This window comes from Cynocephalus volans, chromosome 8 (assembly GCF_027409185.1).
Source record: "Cynocephalus volans isolate mCynVol1 chromosome 8, mCynVol1.pri, whole genome shotgun sequence".
NCBI lineage: Eukaryota > Metazoa > Chordata > Mammalia > Dermoptera > Cynocephalidae > Cynocephalus > Cynocephalus volans.
The window spans coordinates 81313445-81334198 of NC_084467.1; the positions used below are offsets into that span (position 1 = coordinate 81313445).

The window sequence follows — 20754 nt, forward strand, 5'->3', positions numbered from 1 at the left end:
AAGATCTACACAGTGCTACAAAGGCACCCAGAGTGACTGGTTGTCTGCGCCTAGCAGAAACCTGGTAGACTTCCTGGGCAAGGCGGTGCCGAGCACGGTCGTGACGGCCCAGCTGATAGACGAGGGTTGCAGAAGACATGTCCCAGCCCAGCCCAGTGCGCACAGAGTGGGGAGACGTCCAGCTAGGGAGGTGGAGACTCGACTGAAACCACACACCCTGTGGGGTCACCACTGCACGATCCAACAGCCTGGGTCAGAGCGCACAGAACAGGGAGAAGTCCTGCACGGGAAGTGAAAGCTCAGCAGAGAACACACACCCTGAGGTACCGCCCCGTGATCCAGCAGCCCAGCACAGTCCAAGCTGACCAGAAAGGTGGCTCCCCGGAGAGGCCCAAGACCCAAGGCAACCATACACACAAGGCACTAGAGGCCAACTGAGCAGTCACGGAGGTAGCCATACCAAATTGGCAACCACAGCAACATCTTAGTTAGTCAATAGTCTCAAACCGGTGGACTGTGAAACCCCCTGCCACAATGAATAAACACCAAAAAAAAGATACCAGAAATACAAAAAATCAAGAAAGTACACCACCAAAAGTTAATAAATCTCAAACTCTAGATCCTATAGAACAAGAAGCCCTCGAAATGACTGACAAGGAATTTCGAGTGATAATTCCAAGGAAACTGAATGAGATACAAGAAAACTCAGCTAGACATCATGATGAAATGAGGAAAAGTACACAGGACCCGAAAGAGGAAATGTACAAGGAAATCAATGTCCTGAAAAAAAATGTAGCAGAACTTGCCGAACTGAAGAAGTTATTCAGTGAAATAAAAAACACAACGGAGAGTTTAACCAGCAGGCTTGTCGAAGTTGAAGAGAGAACCTCTGAACTTGAAGATGGGCTGTTTGAAATAACACAAGCAGACAAAATGAAAGAAAAAAGATTCAAAGATATTGAAGAAAATCTGAGAGAGACATCAGACAACCTTAAGCGCTCAAATATGCAAGTCATGGGTATTCCAGAAGGGGAGGAAAACAGACATTGCATTGAAAACATATTCAACAAAATAGTGGCAGAAAACTTCCCAGGTATAGGAAAAATCACAGATCTTCAGATCCAGGAAGCTCAACGATCTCCAAACGTACTCAACCCAAAAAGGCCCTCTCAAAGACATGTCATAGTCAAATTGGCAAAACTCAGAGACAAAGAGAGAATCTTAAAAGCTGCAAGAGAGAAGCATCAAATCACCTATAAGGGAGCCCCAATCAGGCTAACATCAGGCTTTTCATCACAAACCCTAAAAGCTAGAAAGGAATGGGATGATATATTCAAAATACTAAAAGACAAAGATTGCCAGCCAAGAATACTCTACCCTGCAAGGCTATCCTTCCGAAATGAAGGGCAAATAGTATATTTCTCAGACAAACAAAAACTGCGGGAGTTCACTACCACACGAACACCCTTACAAGAAATCCTCAAGGGACTACTGGGTTTGGTTCCTGAAAAATAGCTACCACTGCCATAAAAACCCAAGAAAAACCAATACCCACTAGTATAATAAAAATGGCATTCATGAAGAGAAAACAAACAAACAAAAATGCTATCTACAACCTTAGGAACCAACAAACACAGAAACCAAACAGTAAATCAGAAAGCAAGGAACAAAGACACCTATGACAACCAAACAATCAATAAAATGCTAGGAATAAATCAACACCTTTCAATAACAACTCTTAATGTAAAAGGCTTAAATTCCCCGATCAAAAGACACAGACTGGCTGACTGGATCAAAAAGGAGGACCCAACTATATGCTGCCTACAAGAGACCCACCTCACCCATAAAGATTCACATAGACTAAGAGTGAAAGGATGGAAAAAGATTTACCATGCAAACAGAAAAGAAAAACGAGCTGGAGTAGCTATTCTTATATCTGACAAAATAGACTTTAAACTAAAAACCATAAAAAGAGACAATGAGGGACACTACTTAATGATAAAAGGACTGATCTATCAAGAAGACATAACAATCATAAATATGTACGCACCCAATGTTGGAGCAGCCAGATTTATAAAACAAACTCTATTAGACCTAAAGAAGGAAATAGACACTAATACCATAATAGCAGGGGACCTGAACACCCCACTGTCAATATTAGACAGATCATCTAGGCAAAGAATCAGTAGAGAAACACAAGATCTAAACAAGACTCTAGACCAATAGGAATTGGCAGATATCTACAGAACATTCCATCCAACAACCTCAGAATATTCATTCTTCTCAGCAGCACATGGATCATTCTCCAGGATAGATCACATATTAGGTCACAAATCAAGTCTCAATAAATTCAAAAAAACTGGAATTATCCCATGTATTTTCTCAGACCACAATGGATTAAAACTAGAAATTAATAACAAACGAAACTCTGGAAACTATACAAACACATGGAAATTAAACAGTATTCTACTTAATGACATATGGGTCCAAGAAGAAATCAAGCAGGAAATCAAAAAATTTATTGAAACTAATGAAAATAATGATACATCATACCAAAACCTGTGGGATACTGCAAAAGTAGTATTAAGGGGGAAATTTATTGCATTAAATGCTCACCTCAGAAGAATGGAAAGATGGCAAGTGAACAACCTAACACTTCACCTTAAAGAACTAGAAAAACAAGAACAATCCAAACCTAAAGTAAGCAGACGGAAAGAAATGATTAAGATCAGAGCAGAACTGAATGAAATTGAAAACCAAAAAACAATACAAAAGATCAACGAATCAAAAAGTTGGTTTTTTGAAAAGATAAATAAAATGGAAAAACCATTAGCATGGCTAACAAAAAAAAAGAAGACTCAACAAAAATTAGAAATGAAAAAGGCGATATTACAACTGATTCATCTGAAATACAAGGAATCATTCGAGACTACTATAAATAACTATATGCCAACAAATTTGAAAATCTGGAGGAAATGGATAAATTTCTGGACACACACAAGCTCCCAACACTGAACCGTGAAGACGTAGAAAATTTGAACAGACCAATAACAATAAAGGAAATTGAAGCTGTTATCAGAAGGCTCCCAACAAAGAAAAGCCCAGGACCCGACGGATTCACAGCAGAATTTTACCAAGAATTCAAAGAGGAATTGACACCGATTCTTTACAAACTATTCCAAAAGATTGAAACAGACGCAAATCTCCCAAACTCATTCTATAAAGCAAACATCATCCTGATACCAAAACCAGGTAAAGATATAACCAAAAAAGAAAACTACATGCCGATATCCTTGATGAATATAGATGCAAAAATCCTCACTAAAATACTAGCAAACAGAATACAGCAACACATACGTAAAATCATTCAGCACGATCAAGTGGGATTCATCCCAGGGATGCAAGGTTGGTTCAACATACGCAAATCAATAAATGTGATACACCATATTAATAAAGCCAAACACAAGGACCATATGATCATCTCTATAGATGCTGAAAAAGCATTTGATAAAGTTCAGCACTCATTCATGACAAAGACCCTCTATAAGTTAGGTATAGAGGGGAAGTATCTCATAATTAAAGCCATATATGACAAACCCACTGCCAATATCATCCTGAATGGGGAAAAGCTGAAAGCTTTTCCTTTAAGAACAGGAACTAGACAAGGATGCCCACTCTCACCACTCCTATTCAACATAGTGTTGGAAGTACTAGCCAGAGCAATCAGAGAAGAGAAGGAAATAAAGGGCATCCAGATGGGAAAAGATGAGGTCAAACTGTCCCTGTTTGCAGATGACATGATCCTATATATCGAACAGCCTAAAACCTCTACAAAAAAACTGCTGGAATTGATAAATGATTTCAGTACAGTAGCAGGATACAAAATCAACACACAAAAATCAGTAGCATTTCTTTTCTCCAATAGTGAACATGCAGAACGAGAAATCAAGTAAGCCCGCCCATTTACAATAGCCACCAAAAAAATAAAATACTTAGGAATTGAGTTAACCAAGGAGGTGAAAAATCTCTATAATGAGAACTACAAACCACTGCTGAGAGAAATTAGAGAGGATACAAGAAGATGGAAAGATATCCCATGCTCTTGGATTGGAAGAATCAACATAGTGAAAATGTCCATACTACCCAAAGTGATATACAAATTCAATGCAATCCCCATCAAAATTCCAAAGACATTTTTCTCAGAAATGGAAGGAACTATCCAGACATTTATATGGAATAATAAAAGATCACACATAGCCAAAGCAATGCTGAGCAAAAAAAATAAAGCTGGAGGCAGAACACTACCTGACTTTAAGCTATACTACAAAGCTATAATAACCAAAACAGGATGGTACTGGCATAAAAACAGACACACTGATCAATGGAACAGAATAGAGAATCCAGAAATCAACCCACGCACTTACTGCTATCTGATCTTTGACAAAGGCACCAAGCCTATTCACTGGCGAAGGGAGTGCCTCTTCAGCAAATGGTGCTGGGATAACTGGATATCCATATGCAGGAGAATGAAACTAGATCCATACCTCTCACCGTATACTAAAATCAACTCAAAATGGATTAAGGATTTAAATATACACCCTGAAACAATAAAACTTCTTAAAGAAAATATAGGAGAAACACTTCAGGAAATAGGACTGGACACAGACTTCATGAATACGACCCCAAAAGCACGGGCAACCAAAGGAAAAATAAACAAATGGGATTATATCAAACTAAAAAGCTTCTGCACAGCAAAAGAAACAATTAACAGAGTTAAAAGACAACCAACAGAGTGGGAGAAAATATTTGCAAAATATACATCTGACAAAGGATTAATATCCAGAATATATAAGGAACTCATACAACTTTACAAGAAGAAAACAAGCAACCCAATTAAAAAATGGGCAAAAGAGCTAAGTAGGCATTTCTCTAAGGAAGATATACAAATGGCCAACAGACATATGAAAAAATGCTCAACATCACTCAGCATCCGGGAAATGCAAATCAAAACCACACTGAGATACCATCTAACCCCAGTTAGGATGGCTAAAATCCAAAAGACTCTGAACGATAAATGCTGGCGAAGTTGCGGAGAAAAAGGAACTCTCATACATTGTTGGTGGGACTGCAAAATGGTGCAGCCTCTATGGAAAATGGTATGGAGGTTCCTTAAACAATTGCAGATAGATCTACCATACGACCCAGCTATCCCACTGTTGAGAATATACCCAGAGGAATGGAAATCATCAAGTCGAAGGTACACCTGTTCCCCAATGTTCATCGCAGCACTCTTTACAATAGCCAGGAGTTGGAACCAGCCCAAATGTCCATCATCAGATGAGTGGATACGGAAAATGTGGTACATCTACACAATGGAATACTACTCAGCTATAAAAACGAATGAAATACTGCCATTTGCAACAACATGGATGGACCTAGAGAGAATTATATTTAGTGAAACAAGTCAGGCACAGAAAGAGAAATACCACATGTTCTCACTTATTGTTGGGAGCTAAAAATTAATATATAAATTCACACACACACACACAAAACTGTGGCGGGGGGGAGAAGATATAACAAACACAATTACTTAAAGTTGATACGACAAGCAAAGAGAGGGGACATTGGTGGGGGGGAGGGAGGAGAGGGAGGAGGGAGGGAGGTTTTGTTGAGGGGCAACAATAATCAGCCACAATGTATATCGACAAAATAAAATTAAAAACTTGCCATCTAGTGTCAGAGAACAACAGAAGTGCTCAATGACTAATGAGGTCATAGAAAAAAACGAAAACAAAACCAAAAACAACAAAACCAAAAAATCAAAAAACAACAAAACACTGATGACAGTTTCAAAGAGTTCCCACTGGCCAAATTTGGGACAATCTGAATATCAATAGAACTGATTGAATCCATGAGTTCACAGAACTATGCTAGGACTTTCAAAAGATCCTAAGAAATATAAGGCTGAATACGACATAATCTTTGCTATCAAGTAATTCACAATTTAGCTTGCCCCTGAGCATCAGGGAGAATATAACAACCAATAATTAGAATTTAAAAAATTAAGTGCTGTGTTCTCTCTTATTTTTGATCTATTAAGTACTCACTATAAGTACCAACCATAAATCTTTATCAAATTAACTTTTCCACTTTTCCCCACCAGAAAGGATGTTCCTTGAGAGTAAATCTACACAATACTTCTCATAGCGTCTAGTACAATGTCAGAAAAAAATTCCATCTAATGCAGCTTAACATCCAAGTCTGACATTATAATTCCATCTGGTTCTGTTCCTTGACTAGTGTGATATATTCCTTGAGGATATTTATTTGGTCCTATAATTCTGAGTACCAGATCCAAATCCCTAGTTTTAGGTTGATTCTGTATTCTCTAATTTGGCTGCTCACCCAGACTTTATTCTAGAAATCCCTTAAAAGATAAGGCTTTATTAGCACCCACTGGAAACTGAGGCAGAACCTGAAGTGTCAAGTCAGACAAATTCCCCAATCTCGAGTGGAAGAGAAGTCCAGAACCTGCTGCATTAAGAAAGGTAAAGAATATGAAGTGAGAGGAGATTTCTACTAACTACATGTTGGGTTCTCATCTGAGAAAAGTAACTCATTTTAATTCAACTAAACAAATATTAACAGAACTCCTACTAAGTTTATTATGTGACAGTTAAGTGGGTCAGCAGGATTATGGAAGGGCAGCTGGATACAGTACATCAGAAGCCAGAATGCCTGAGCATTAGTTCCATCTCACCTACTAATTAACTGTGTAACTTTGGGTAAGTCACTTAACTCTTGGGACCTTATCTTCCTCATTTTTCAAATAAAATACTAGACAAACTTTAAGAACATTTCTGGTTTAAGATATGAATAAGTCTTAAATCTCAGGTTTAAGTATTTTACATAGTGATATTATTCCAGACATAAAAAATTGTACATAGTAAAATAATTTTTTTAAATCTATAACTTCAAATAAGATAAACTGCTTATACAAGATAAATGGGAACATATAAGAGGAACAGAAGCAATAGCCATTCATTTAAAGAAGTCATCAAGGGGCTGGCCCGTGGCTCACTTGGGAGAGTGCGGTGCTGGTAACACCAAGGCCACGGGTTTGGATCCCTATATAGGGATGGCTGGTTAGCTCACTTGGGAGAGTGTGGTGCTGACAACACCACATCAAGGGTTAAGATCCGGTCATCTTTAAAAAAAAAAAGAAGTCATCAAGAGTTTTTAGGGGCTGGCCAGTTAGCTCAGTTGGAGTGCAGCCTTGTAATACCAAGGTCACGGGTTTGGGTCCCCATACCAGCCAGCCACCAAAAAAACAAAAACAAAAATATCTTTAAAAAAAGAATGAGTTTTTAAAATATAAATGGAAGTTGTAAGATTAAAAAACAGTGTTAAACATTTAATTTAAGGGCTTTAAAGTGATTTTCACAGGAGGACAAATATGATTTCTCACTATCTACATGGGACATTTTGGGCAGTGAAGTAAAGCTATTTACTTGCCCCTCAGGCTTGTGTGAATTGCTGCATAGTATTTTACATTGCTCTAATTAGAGAAAGAATAAATTTAAGGAAATAATTTCTTTTATTAAGAAGCTGCCACACTGAGAAAAGTAACACTTTCTACTGTAAAACCATACATGAGATAATCTTCCGGCCAAGATGGCAGAATAGACAGTCCACAGCATCACTCTCTCCCACAAATCAACCAATTTACAACTATAAAAAAGTAACAACAGCCAAGCTGGGGCCACTAGAGCTCAGGGGAAGAGGAGGAGAGACCTCCGGAGTGCATGAAGGTGGAACAAGCCAGGATGAGAGAAAGAAAAACCCTTTTGATCATTTTGTGCTGCAGCCGCTGTAAGGCTGGAGCTGCTGAGTGCATGGAGCAGGAGCTGGCAAAAGCCTCAGCTGTGCCCTCCGGATGAAGTTGCTTGGAGACGGCAGGGGAGAAGAGGGCCCTGGTGGCCTCCAGGCCAGCAATACCACTAACAGGGTTCCCATGGACCCACATAGGCACAAGAAGGCACAACAACTGAAAAAAATGAGCCACTCAGGCTGGTGAGTCATCACAAGGGACCAGCACATGGCCCATCTCATGGGAAGTGTTTGCAGCACAGGCAGTGGTGGAGACAGGCCCACCAGGGGAACACTGGGGCACAGCAAAGACAGCTAATCTGCACCTCAGTCAGCGAAGGACCACTCAGAGGAGACCGGTCAGGAATATAGAATTGCATGGGGGGCAGTTTGATGAAAAGATTTAGGCCCAGATCAGAGTTTCTACACAACCCAGGTACACTGGGTCTCTGGAGAGCCAGAAGTACCTATAAAGTCAACCATTAAAACCTGAGCTGCACAAAGAGCCTTCCCTAGGGAATCAGCAGCCAAGCAGGAATTTAGCTAAACCACACAGCTCAAGTACTGGTCTCCACGGGAAGTTCCCCCATTTTAGAAGTAAGCAAAGGACAAAAAATTAGTTCCAGCCCCATCCGGGGTCCTGAGGCACGGATCTGGGGACTGGACCCCCCCCCCCCACAATCAGGCATACCACCAGCACCAAGGAGCATGTCAAAAACATCACCTCCATGTTGGTGGCCCACCACAGCCACCACAATAATCACAGCTGCTGCGAAAGCAGCTAGACACCACAACCAATGTGCAGATGGTCCACCAGACACTGGAGTGCACTGACACTAGGAAAGTCACCAGCATAGACCAAAGAAAAGAAGAGGATGTCTCTCTCCACAAAGCCCATTCCAGAGTGACAGAAGCAGCATCTGCTCTACGATAATACTGCGGGAACTGAACACACCTCTCAGCAATGAAAAGATTATCTAGGCAACAAATCAACAGAGTAACCATTACTCTTTCAGAGGGAGAGAAGAAATCTAGGGTAATTAGAGGGGGGAGGGAGAGAGGGATGGGGAGAGATTAGACAAGGGGCATAAAGAATAAGTACAATTTGTAACAATATATATGCTAGTAATATTGATTTGATCAACATATGTCAACAATGAACCCCCAAAATATGTATAAACAAATATGATTCAATAAAAATTTTTATAAAATTAAAGTAGAACTATACATGAAAGGTTATAACTCCATACATTGAAGTTTTTCTCAAACATCAAAATTTTTTCAAAAATTAAAATTCAATCATCGGCAGCCATCAGTATGGACAGAAAGTACTATCTTTGCTTCTTATTTCTACCTCCAGAAGTAGACTGTTGCTATCAATGTTTTTGTGGGTAAGAATGTCAATTCTATTTCTGGGTACCACTCTATAGACTAGGCAACATACTTGGAGCTTTGCAATATCTAAAAGGAAATAAGACCAGTAGAAACAGGCAGTACAGAATAAGTATGCACTTACAAACAAATGACTAAGTGCATTCCTACCTTTAATATTTTGATTTTAATCCCTAGATGAAGATCAGTGTTGAATGAATCTTTAAAAAAAGATTATATATAATCTTTTATATAATAAATTCAAGTTCAAGTGACTTTATTAGCTACTTTTAAATTGAAAACTACAAGGATAAGGGAAAAAAGATTCAAAGAATACAAAAAGGTAGACTGTCTTTTGATTCTTAAAGTTCCTTATTTCAAAAATTCCAGTTTAACAACAAAGTAAGAATGCATATTAAAAACTATATTAAGAATGTTGAGGACATTAAAAATACTTCTTGGTAGATATTTAATTAATTCCATGTCTCAGCTGTACATAAACAGTTATCAGAATTTAAAAACTTAAGGAGTACTCATGCATAAACAGTTTCTAAGCCAAACATTAGTAAGAGTTTTGTTTAGATTTCCTTTTGTTTACTCAATTTCCTAATTCCGTACTTAGCTGGTAGAAATAATATAAGAAGATTTCTATGACATATGATAATTTAACTTAAAAAATTGCCTCCCCAACACAAAGGAGATAGGATGCCACATGACCTTCTGAGTAATGGAAACCAATACAATAGTTATTCCTAGAAAGAAAGTTGGTTCTAACTACCTGAGTTGTATGTTGTTTATAGCATACTATAAGAGTTTCTCTCTCTTCCTTTTTTTTTTTTTTTTTTTTTTGTCAGCCTTGTCCTGAAATAGCTAACAATTCTCTAATTTCTTTAGGAAAGATATCTCAATAATGTTCAGTGACAGAACATTTCTCCTCTCAAGTTCTTTATTAAGTCATCCATCATTCTCTGATAAGTGGTGAAAAATCCTGAAGAAATCTTTCTTAATGAGTTTATTCTTCAGAAAGATCAGGGAAATTTTAAAAATCTAATTAAAATAACTATGCTGAAATGCTCTCTTCTTCATTCTGGGGACTTCTGAGTCTCCATACTCCCCAGTTTTCCTCCTACCCCGCTGGTGGTTTTGGTCTCCTTTGGAGGCTCTCTTGACCTTGAAGGTTGAGAGTATCTCAGAACTTGTCCCTGGACTCCATTCTCTTTGCATACAAATGCCATTGATATGCCAATGACTGCTACAACTATTTTTTAGCCCTGACCTCTCTTCAGAATTCAGATTGACATATACACTGCCGTCTGATATCTTCCTCTGAATGTTTCATGGGACTCTCAACCGTAACATAAAAACAGAACTCTTGATCTTCCACCTTTCCTTAATCTATCTTTCATTAATCTTCTACTTTCCCTTAATCTTAATGGCACCAACCAACCATTCATTCTATTGCTCCAGCCAAAAAATCTATGGAGCCATTGAATGCTTTCTCTTATGAGAGAAACATACCTCTAATACATCCACATTGCAACATTTCCTCTTCTTCCATCCTTCTAAGCCCCCTCTGCTCTTACTTGGATTGTAAGAGACTCCTAATGAATGTCCTTGTTTCCATTCTTTTCTCTCCTATAATCAATTCACCATATGGCAGGCAGGGCAAATGAGATCACATCACTCCCTGCCTAAAACCATCCAAAGGCTTTTCCACTATACTAAGAATAAAACCCATACTATATATCCTGGCTTACAAAGCACTATATATGATCTGACCCTACCTACCTCTCTAATCTTATACTATTTTTCTCATCCTCCACTACACTCCAGTCACACTAGCGTGGTTTCTAAAAAACGGCACTTTATTTTCTTCTACGGTCTTTGTGCTAGTTGTTTCTTCTGTCTGGAATGTTCTTTCCACTCTTATTCACACATCAGGAAGTTTCTTACCATTGCTATTGCAGCTTATAAGTTACATTATCTGCAAAGCTTTTCACAAACATCATTTATTCATTAAAAACATTTTCACAAGGACTGAACTAGTCAGGCAGCAGCCCAGTCTCCTCCACATGCTCCCTGCTCCCTGGACCACTTCCCTCTTCTGCCCACCTGTCTAAGCACAACAGCCTCAGGGCGTCCGCCCCCTGCTTGTACAGAGCCCATTACTGGGACAGTGTCCTGGCCTTTGCCAGAGGAGGAGGATGTTCTCAGATTCAGGCCCGCCGCAGGGCAGGGCTGTCAACTCCTGAAGAGAACACTTCCCATCCATTTTGTCTCTTCCCACCTTCCATATCTGGACACACACACACACACACACACACACACACACACCCTGAACACACACACACCCCTGAAGTGGGGACAGAGGGACAGCCTGGCTAGCAACCTTGGGAACATGTAGGTTCTGCCACCTCAAGGTACATCCATGTTGAGGGAATAAGCCTGGCAGATCAGAACATCAGAAGGATAGTTTTGTGTCTGGACAGACAGTGTGCAACTTCCCCTTCCACCCCCAACTCCTCACATTTCACAGGCTTCCAGATACTTTCCCTTTAAAACACTAGAACACTAGAAGAAAAACGGAAAGATCCCTCCAATAATTAAAAGAAAAAAAAAGAAAAAGGAAGAAACTACAGGAAGAAAACTACAGACCTCAAAATTTCATTTTCCTCCCACCTCTGCTGAGTAACTAACAGGTGGAGGTGGCCCTTGACAGCAAAATAAGGATGTCTAGGTGGTAGCCTGAGAACCTGTTGAGGTCCCACTTAGGTCCTGTCACCAAATTCCCCTTTCCCCAAGAAAATCGTTCAAGCCCTTGGTAGGGAGAGTGGGGGGGCAGGGGGGCAGATTAGCCTGGATCCTGGGCTGCTCCAGAACACACTACATTGCTATAAAAACGTTAAAAAACAAAATTTTTTTACGAAGTAACTCCTACATGCCAACATTGTTCTAAATGCTGTGGAAAGTTACCCAGTCTCATTAGTAGTCAGGGAAATGCACATTAAAACCATAATGAGAAACTTCTTTATAGCCACAAAATGGCTAAAATTAGAAAGACTGACAATTCCACATGTTGATAAGGATGTAGTACAAGAACTTTCTTCACTGCTCATGAGAGTATAAATTGGCATAACCACTTGCAGCAATGTTCTTAACAGAACAAACCAGAAATAATCCAAATGTTCATCAACAAGATAGATAAATAAATCATGCTATGTTTTTACAAAGGAAAATTATACAGCAATAAGAATAAAACAACCTACAGCTGCATTTAAAAATGACATAGTAAAATCTCACAATGTCGAGCAGAAGCAGCAAGGCACAAAAGAATACATATGAGGGGTACTTCAAAAAGTTCGTGGAAAAACAGAGTTAAAAGATAATATAAATCTTTCCATGAACTTTTTGAGTACCACTGTACTGAAGGAAGCCATTTATATAAAGTTCAAAAACTTAAACTATTGTACTAGAGGTAGAGATCATGGTTACCTTTGAGGAGGAGGGAGTGAGTAGTTGCTGGGATGGAGTATAAACAGGGATCTGCGGTCTATTTCTTGGATCTGTGTGATAGTTACATGGGTGTGAACACTTTGTGATAATTTATTAAGCTGTAAACTTGCAACCTGGGCATTTTTCTGTATATTATGTCTCCATATAAAAGTTTTTTAAAAAGAGGTTCTGTTCTTTAAATTGTTTAATTTTTATAATTATGAATCCGTTTTATTATTGAATGCTAAGGATAATAACCAGGGAACTCATACAAGGTCTCCTTTATAAAGAAGCAATGGAGAAACTGCTGTTTAGTCTTAGTATCAGGAATAGTTGTAGCTCTTCTAGATAATTAGTCTGTTTTTATCACACAGACACACGGAAAGGTTTAAGTGACCAGACGTGTTGACTGCTGAAAACCTTAGAGCCAAGTCTGAGGCCAACTTACAGGAAATATATAGATATTTTTGTGGTATGCATTATTTTTTAATAAACAAAAAGACTTATTCATAACTTTCTTTTCTGAATTCACTTAAAACAAAAAACAATTCACCCCAAAATAAAGCCCTTTCCCACACTGATTCCATCAACTATGACTTACAGTATGCATTTTTGTACTGGTCTTAACGGTTCCATATTATATTCCTACAGTTGTTTTCCTTTCCTTTTTCTCACAAAATTGTAGTTTGCTATTTTGTAGCATTTGTAAGTTTCCTTAATTCTATCTGGAACAAGGAAGGGTATTAATAAATAAAAATGCTTCAAAGGTTTTTTTTTTCTTTCTTTCTTTTTTTTTTTTTTTAAGACATATGTAGTTTGTTTGGTTTCGCTTCATTCTAGTTTAATACATTGCAGACTGGTTCAGAATTCCCATTCCTGAATTCTAGCTTCTGCTACTTACTAGGTATGTGACTTCAGACAAGTTACTTAACCTCACTGAGCCTGTAATATGGGAATAATAATAATTTTTACAGGTTAATTATGAAGATTAAAATACTTATGCAAAGGATCTGTAACTGTTTTAGCAGCTACCAAAGAGAAATCTTAAAAACAGGGAAAATTTGCTCTACATAGAAAAGCTGATAAGCAAATAGAATTAGAATTACTTTTGTGAGATTTTTAAGGACATAAAGCACATCAAAACTACTAAGACATCATAAAAATTCAGCAAAGCTGTTTAATGGGGAAATAATTAATTTTTAGTATAAGTGAACTATCCTTAGTCTGAAATAAATTTACCTATTCTTAGAACATCTCTATCAGAACTACAACCATCACATCACTATCAAGAACAAATGAAAATATACCTGTAATCCAAAAATATTTTCAAATCAGTTGTTCTGTATGCATTTTCCCATGAAAAAATACTGTAAATGGCAGCAAGACTCCAAAGGACCCAGAGAAGTCCAGTTAACTGCTAATTTGGTTGAACCATAGGACTATACTTCCCAAGATGTCTATACAGTACTTAAATGAGTCCTGAGTTCTTTCCTTTAGCTTGTAAACCAGAACACCTTTCTGCCTTCTTCTATCTTCCTTTCCTTGCATTTATAAGATACTGTCTTTTTTTTTTTTTTTAAAGATGACCGGTAAGGGGATCTTAACCCTTGACTTGGTGTTGTTAGCACCATGCTCACCCAGTGAGCTAACTGGCCATACCCATATGGGATCCGAACCCATGGCCTTGGTGTTATCAGCACTACACTCTTCTGAGCGAGCCACGGGCCAGCCCCTATTATTTGTCTTTGTTGGTCAACAAAAGTAGAGGGTTTATTACTTCCTGGAACCTTCTGTTTTGTTTCATGTTTCTGATTTAAATGCTCCAGATGTCTAATCTGCCTGATAAATATTTCATTTTACAAAACCCAGCCCCAGATGTTGTTACCATCTTATCCCTGTATATGTGAAAGGAGACTATATAACATATGTTGGTTTGGCTTGGGGTGGTAGGGCTTGGAGTCATATAGCCTGAAATAAAAAATCCTACCTCTATTACTGACTAGAGTATGACTGGGGGGAGTTATTTAATCCCCTGGAACCACATGTAAAATATGAATGATAATGATGCCACCTACATCATAGGACTGTTGTGAAGATTAAAAGAAATAGTGGAAGGGGCTGGACGGTTAGCTCACTTGGTTAGAGCATTTTGGTGATAACACCAAGGTCATTGGGTTTGGATACCCATACCAGCCAGCTGCAAAAAAAAAAAAAAAGAAAGAAAGAAAGAAAATAATGGAAGTACAACACTTAGTACAGTGTTTGGCACAGACCAACTGTTAAATGAATGGTAGCTATTATACTGCTACACTTTTCATAATGTATTGCAATTTGTTTATTTGTATGCCTATTTCCACTGTAGACGGTGAGGCCCTTGACGGTATGGACTGTGTTTCAATATTCTTTATTTTCACTTCTAAATCCAGTGCCTGGTATATAGTAGGTGCTCTGATGATAGATGGGTGGAAGAGACCCAGGAAATCTCTTGAATTGGAGACCCCGGTTCTTTTCTGTGTGGACTAGAGGTAGCAAGTAAGGGAGGATTTAATCTCAACTCTTGCTAGGTCTGGGGAAGCAAGGGTTTCCACAATGGCTCCTGTGAAGATTTTGGCAGGGTATAAGAGGCTCCAAATTAAAAAATTTCTGTGGAAAGCAGGTAAAATTAGGAGCAAAACTAGTCAGGTAGTAAGGGTAGGAATTGCAGGGGATGGGTATCAGAGAAGGCACTAGGATGGATCAGAGTTAGCAGCAGGAAGTGAAGATAAATCCCCATTTGTAACAAGGAGAGATACGAAGTTCTTGTGGCTGCATCAACTGCAGAATTCATTTTCTGGATATGTGCAAATTCATGTTGTCAGGAACATGGGAGGAACAACATAGTTAAAATACTGCTAACTGCCATTCTTAAAATTTTAGATATTGATGACATGTCTAATCTAATGTCTGTGTAACCAGCACAGGAAAGAACAAGCCAAACTTAATTCAATCCAGGCTCAACCATTTACTGCTTGTGTAATGCTTGGCAAGTTACTTAGTCATTATGAGTCTCAGTTTCCACGCCTACGCAACTACCTTCATGTGGGATTGTTAAGAGAATTAGTAATAATAAACATGAAGTATCTGATATAATACTTGGCCCATATGGGTACTCAATAAATAGTTACTATTATTGTTATTTTTATAGATCAACGATGTATTCAGCCATTCATAAAAAATAACCTGCTCTTCATTATTTCTCTTTACTATTTTATTCCTCTTTATTTTACTATTTCATACAGCTGACTATGCTAAGTGGTCACAGTTGTTATAACACTGTTGTATATTCAGGAAAATGAATGTGCAGAGTTTCTCTTAACATTTCCTTCAACATTTACAGAAGTACAAAAATCATCTAACACAGTGACTATTAAGAGTCACATGCCCAAATACAACCTTAACATTTCAAAGTTAATTTTTATGTTGAAAGCTAAAGATTCTGGCAAATCCTAGCATACAGGCAAATGTTAAATTGGAGAGATTAGACTGACTTCGGTTATATATTCTCCATTGTGAAGTGCTATATCAAAGAAGAAAAATACTGCAATAAAAAAGTAACACCTTACTTAACCCTCTTAAAAAAGCTGGCCCCAAAAGTAGTGATTTTTGTAGTAAGTCTACTACAACCAGTATCTTGGTTTAAACTTTCACTTGTTTTCACTTATCTTCTCTTTAGTGATATAACTTTAAAACAGGTGAATAAATTAAAATCTGCCCAGAAAGCATAATAAAAAAGAATCTCAAACTGAATACCCATAACGATTTCACATAACCTAGTAAATTTAATCTCTTCTAGCTTTGAAGATTCACCATAACCTGGTTCTACTCAGTCTACCCATACTTCCCATAACTCACATTAATCCTTCAGTCTGGCTTCCTCTAAACTCCCACCCCATGCTCACTCTCATCACCTCTGAACCTTTTTGTGTGTGGTCCCCAGCTGCACTGTACTCTTCCCTCCTCTCTACCTGACTGAATCCTGCTTAAATCCAGGATTTTGGCTAATCTGAACTGCACAATTAGCATCTCATCACAAACAGTTCCAGTCTTTAATTTGTACAATCTAGCTCTTTATTTTAACAGTATAAAATTCTACCCCGTTGATTAATTTTCTTTTCACGTTTGTATAAGAGACTGCTTTCTTAGGCCACAAATAAAAAACCGACATTGAAGTTAAACCTCATGTGATTATCTTTCTGCCAATCCTGACAGGAAAAATTAGTTTGTTGGCTGATTTTCAAACTAGTTTTAGAAATAAAGTCAATCTATGTATAATTTTCTTAATTCAGCAACATTAAAACTTTCTTATCATTAGACATCAAAATTTTTAATTGGAGATTGCTTTATTTTAGTCACAATTTTCTTTGAGGACAACTTGGAACACAAAACATAATTCCAGGGTTCTCAAAAGAATAAGAATTTATAGAATGCTTATTTGTAACTGTTCTTTCATACATGACAACAGATAAAAGCAGATTATAAAAAAAAGCACACATATTGGTAAATATTATATATAAGATCCTGAATCACTCAAATAATACCATGGCTGAAAATTAATATTTAAAGGAATGATCCCCCAAATTTCAGGACAAATTAAATTGAACCACATCTAAGATTTATCATTTTTGTTTGTTTTGTTTCCTCCTTATTCAGAATTTACTCTTAGATTGACAACCTCCAGGAGCTATTACCCAAAACACTCAGACTTTAACTGAAGGGTGTAACACCAGGAAAGGGTAATGTCTAAACTTTTTCCTCTGAGGTTTAAAATCTTTAGTGGCCAAAATGAGTTTCTTGTTTCTTTTTTCTTTCTTTCTTCTTCTTTTCTTTTTAAACAAATGAAATTTATGTTACACTTTCAAATCTAATCACTGTGAATAAACATAATTTTACAAATAATTCAAAATAAGAAACATGCTTTTCCTTTCATGTTTAGCCAGATATTTATCATTAGAAAATAATAAAGGACAAGGAAACTGACCTAGAGCCACATTAACAAAAAGTATCTCTCTTATCAAAACACATTAGTTTAAGTTGCTCAGTATAAACCTATGAAAACTATGAAAATTTCATGAGTTGGGTCTCACAGATTCAAGGTAGTGCCAGTTTAAAAAGTATTCAAATACTAAGAAATCTGTTAACTGATATTAGGCAAGTATCCTTTTTTGCAATCTCAGTAATACCACCATGAGGGAGAAAGAAGACAAGAGTAAAAAGACTTCCCTCTACCTACAACGGTAAATACCACAAATTTATACTACCCACATAAGGACAATTTTAGTTTAACTGAAGTAACTTTGACTCCTAGGCAAGCTATCAAGGGTTTCCACACCACAATAAAAAAAATTTGCCATGGAAATATCAATTGATCATTTTAGATCATGATTAAGAGGATTAAGGAAAATAAATCCTCAATATTAGAACAGAAAAATCCTTGTAAAAAAGAAGACAATCCTCTAAAATACTATTATCATAATTTATACTCAAGGACTCATAGAAAGTATTTAGCATGAAAAGAGTCTGTCTTATACCAGTAATAAAATGTTGTTACAATACAGAGGAAGGAAGAAAGAAATATGTGAAGATCAAAATTTATCACTTACCTCATGATTCAGCTCTGCTATCTGATCTTTCAGTTCCCTAATGTACTGGTTAGAATCAGACTTGTTAAGCTGTCCTTGAAGCTTTCCTTCTTCTTTCTGTTTTGTGACAATACAACAAAGCAAAAACAAGACACAATTTTCACAGCATGTAATTGTCCAAGATATAGTACAGCATAAGTGTATATCCTTTAATTAGCTGAATTCTGAACAAATTAATTCTCAAATCATCTCTGAAAAATAATCCATATTGAACTATACGGAAAATTTCTAAATAATGCTTAATGGAGTTGTTCACAATAAATACAATTTACATAGTGTACCTTTTGAGGGAGTCTTAGAAATCAATAATTAAATGGGACTAGCAATGAAAAAATTACCCTAGAATTTCAAGGCCATTTGTCTAGTTATTCTTGAGGGCAGATGATTCTTCATCTACACCATAAGAGATTCAATGCTTAGTCAAGAAGATGGCTAGCCTCCCACAGCTACACTGGGATTGCTTTTGTTTAGTTAACAGAGAAGGGGAAAAAAGAAAAAGTTCTCTAAATTACTCTAAAAAGGGGAAGACAGCTCTGAGTCTCCTCTGTTTAATTAAATTAGCTCAGGAATGTGTGTTGGGAGTCCTAGATACAGTTGATTAAAAGGTGCTCCTAATCCTAACAGTTTCAGAAGAGTGCTGGAACCATTTTTTAGGAATGTAAACTGCAAAGGGGAAGAGCTGCCTTTTTCTTATACCACTTGAAAACAAATGTGAACTCTTTAGATAAAGGGCTTATTGATGAGCAAAACCAGAATTGTTTTTTATATCTCCAGGTTATCTATAATTAGGAAGCCCTGTGTTGATGGGTAAAATGTTAAGAAGCTCTGATCCAGAGACATCTACCAAAATTACTGATACCAGAAGAATATGGGCTTACTTTTAACAGTTGCCAATCACCAAGTTTCCTTCCATGGAGACAACCATTGTTAACAGTTTTTTAGTGTAGTCTTCACATGATATTTTGTACAGATATAATCAAACACACAAATACATGCACATGTGTTTTTCCCATACTACAAATAGTATACATGCTGCTCTGCACTTTGCTATCATCTCTCAACAATACAACTTGAAGAACATTCAATATCAGTACATATACAGCAGAAAGATATACATTCTGATTTTAGAGAGCTTTGAAGTCCCTGCAAAAGTTACCTTAGTGTTACCTGAGTACTTACAGTTTTTTAAAAGTAATTTTAAAATGTGTCTTAGGTCCTGTACAATTAATTACCTTGAGAATAATGGGTTGCAGCGAAGATCATTTTCCAATACGGAGATTCCTATTGCTCTTTCAAATCACAGTAAACATCTCTGGTTTAGTCCTCTGACTGCAGCCAAGTACACACTCTACTTTCTTCACCCACACCCTTCCCTAACATCCTTGGCAGGAGGAAGAACTAACTAGAACTGATTCAGCAACAGAATAGGTAGCTCCCCTGCAGAGTCAGGCCCCCATTTCAACAAGACTGTTCTTCTGCATTAACTGCCCTTACTAACTCGACTGCATTCCTAACCACCCTTAAGTCTGTTCTTCAAACCCTTTCATCAAATTATTCTTATAATTCCCCCGTTTGTTGCTTTGTTCTTTCTTTTGCAATCTATCTTAAAAACCTTTAATTGGCATTTCTCAAAGGAAGATATAAAAATGGCCAACAGATATGTGAAAAAATGCTCAGCATCACTCAGCATCAGGGAAATGCAAATCAAAACCACACTTAGATATCATCTCACCCTGGTTAGATTGGCCATTATCAAAAAGAATGAGAATAAGAAATGCTGGTGAGGATATGGAGAAAGCGGAAACTTCCCACACTGCTGGTGGGACTGTAAATTAGTTCAGCCATTATGGAAAACAGTATGGAGGGTCCGCAAACAACTACAGATAGAACTGCCATATGATCCAGCAACCCAACTGCTGGTTATATACCCAAAGGAAAGGAAATCATTATGTCAAAAGGATACCTGCGGGCCAAGCCCGTGGCACACTAGGGAGAGTGCGGCGCTGGGAGCGCGGCGACGCTCCCGCCGCGGGTTCGGATCCTATATGGGAATGGCTGGTGCACTCACTGGCTGAGTGCCGGTCACGAAAAAGACAAAAAAAAAAAAAAAAAAAGGATACCTGCACTCTCATGTTTACTGCTGACCTATTTACAATATCCAAGAGTTGGAACCAACCTAAATGTCCATGACAGACAACTGGATAAGTAAAATGTGGTATATACACACAATGGAATACTATTCAGCCATAAAAAAGAATGAAATTCTACCATTTGCAGCAACGTGGATGAACTTAGAGAAAATTAAGTAAAATAAGCCAGGCACCGAAAGAGAAATACTGCATGT

General features: G+C 37.6%; 1 protein-coding gene across 6 annotated transcripts in view; it reads right to left on the reverse strand.

The window, feature by feature from the left end:
- Positions 1–20754, reverse strand: part of EVI5 (ecotropic viral integration site 5) — a 233956-nt gene that overhangs the window by 41718 nt on the left and 171484 nt on the right. For 5 of the 6 annotated variants that reach the window (XM_063103863.1, XM_063103862.1, XM_063103859.1 and 2 more), the window contains one exon: positions 18372–18467. The exons of the other annotated variant lie outside the window; for it this stretch is intronic. In XM_063103863.1, the coding sequence (XP_062959933.1) occupies positions 18372–18467 (96 nt within the window). The remainder of the gene's footprint in view (positions 1–18371; positions 18468–20754) is intronic. 6 annotated transcript variants of the gene reach the window in all.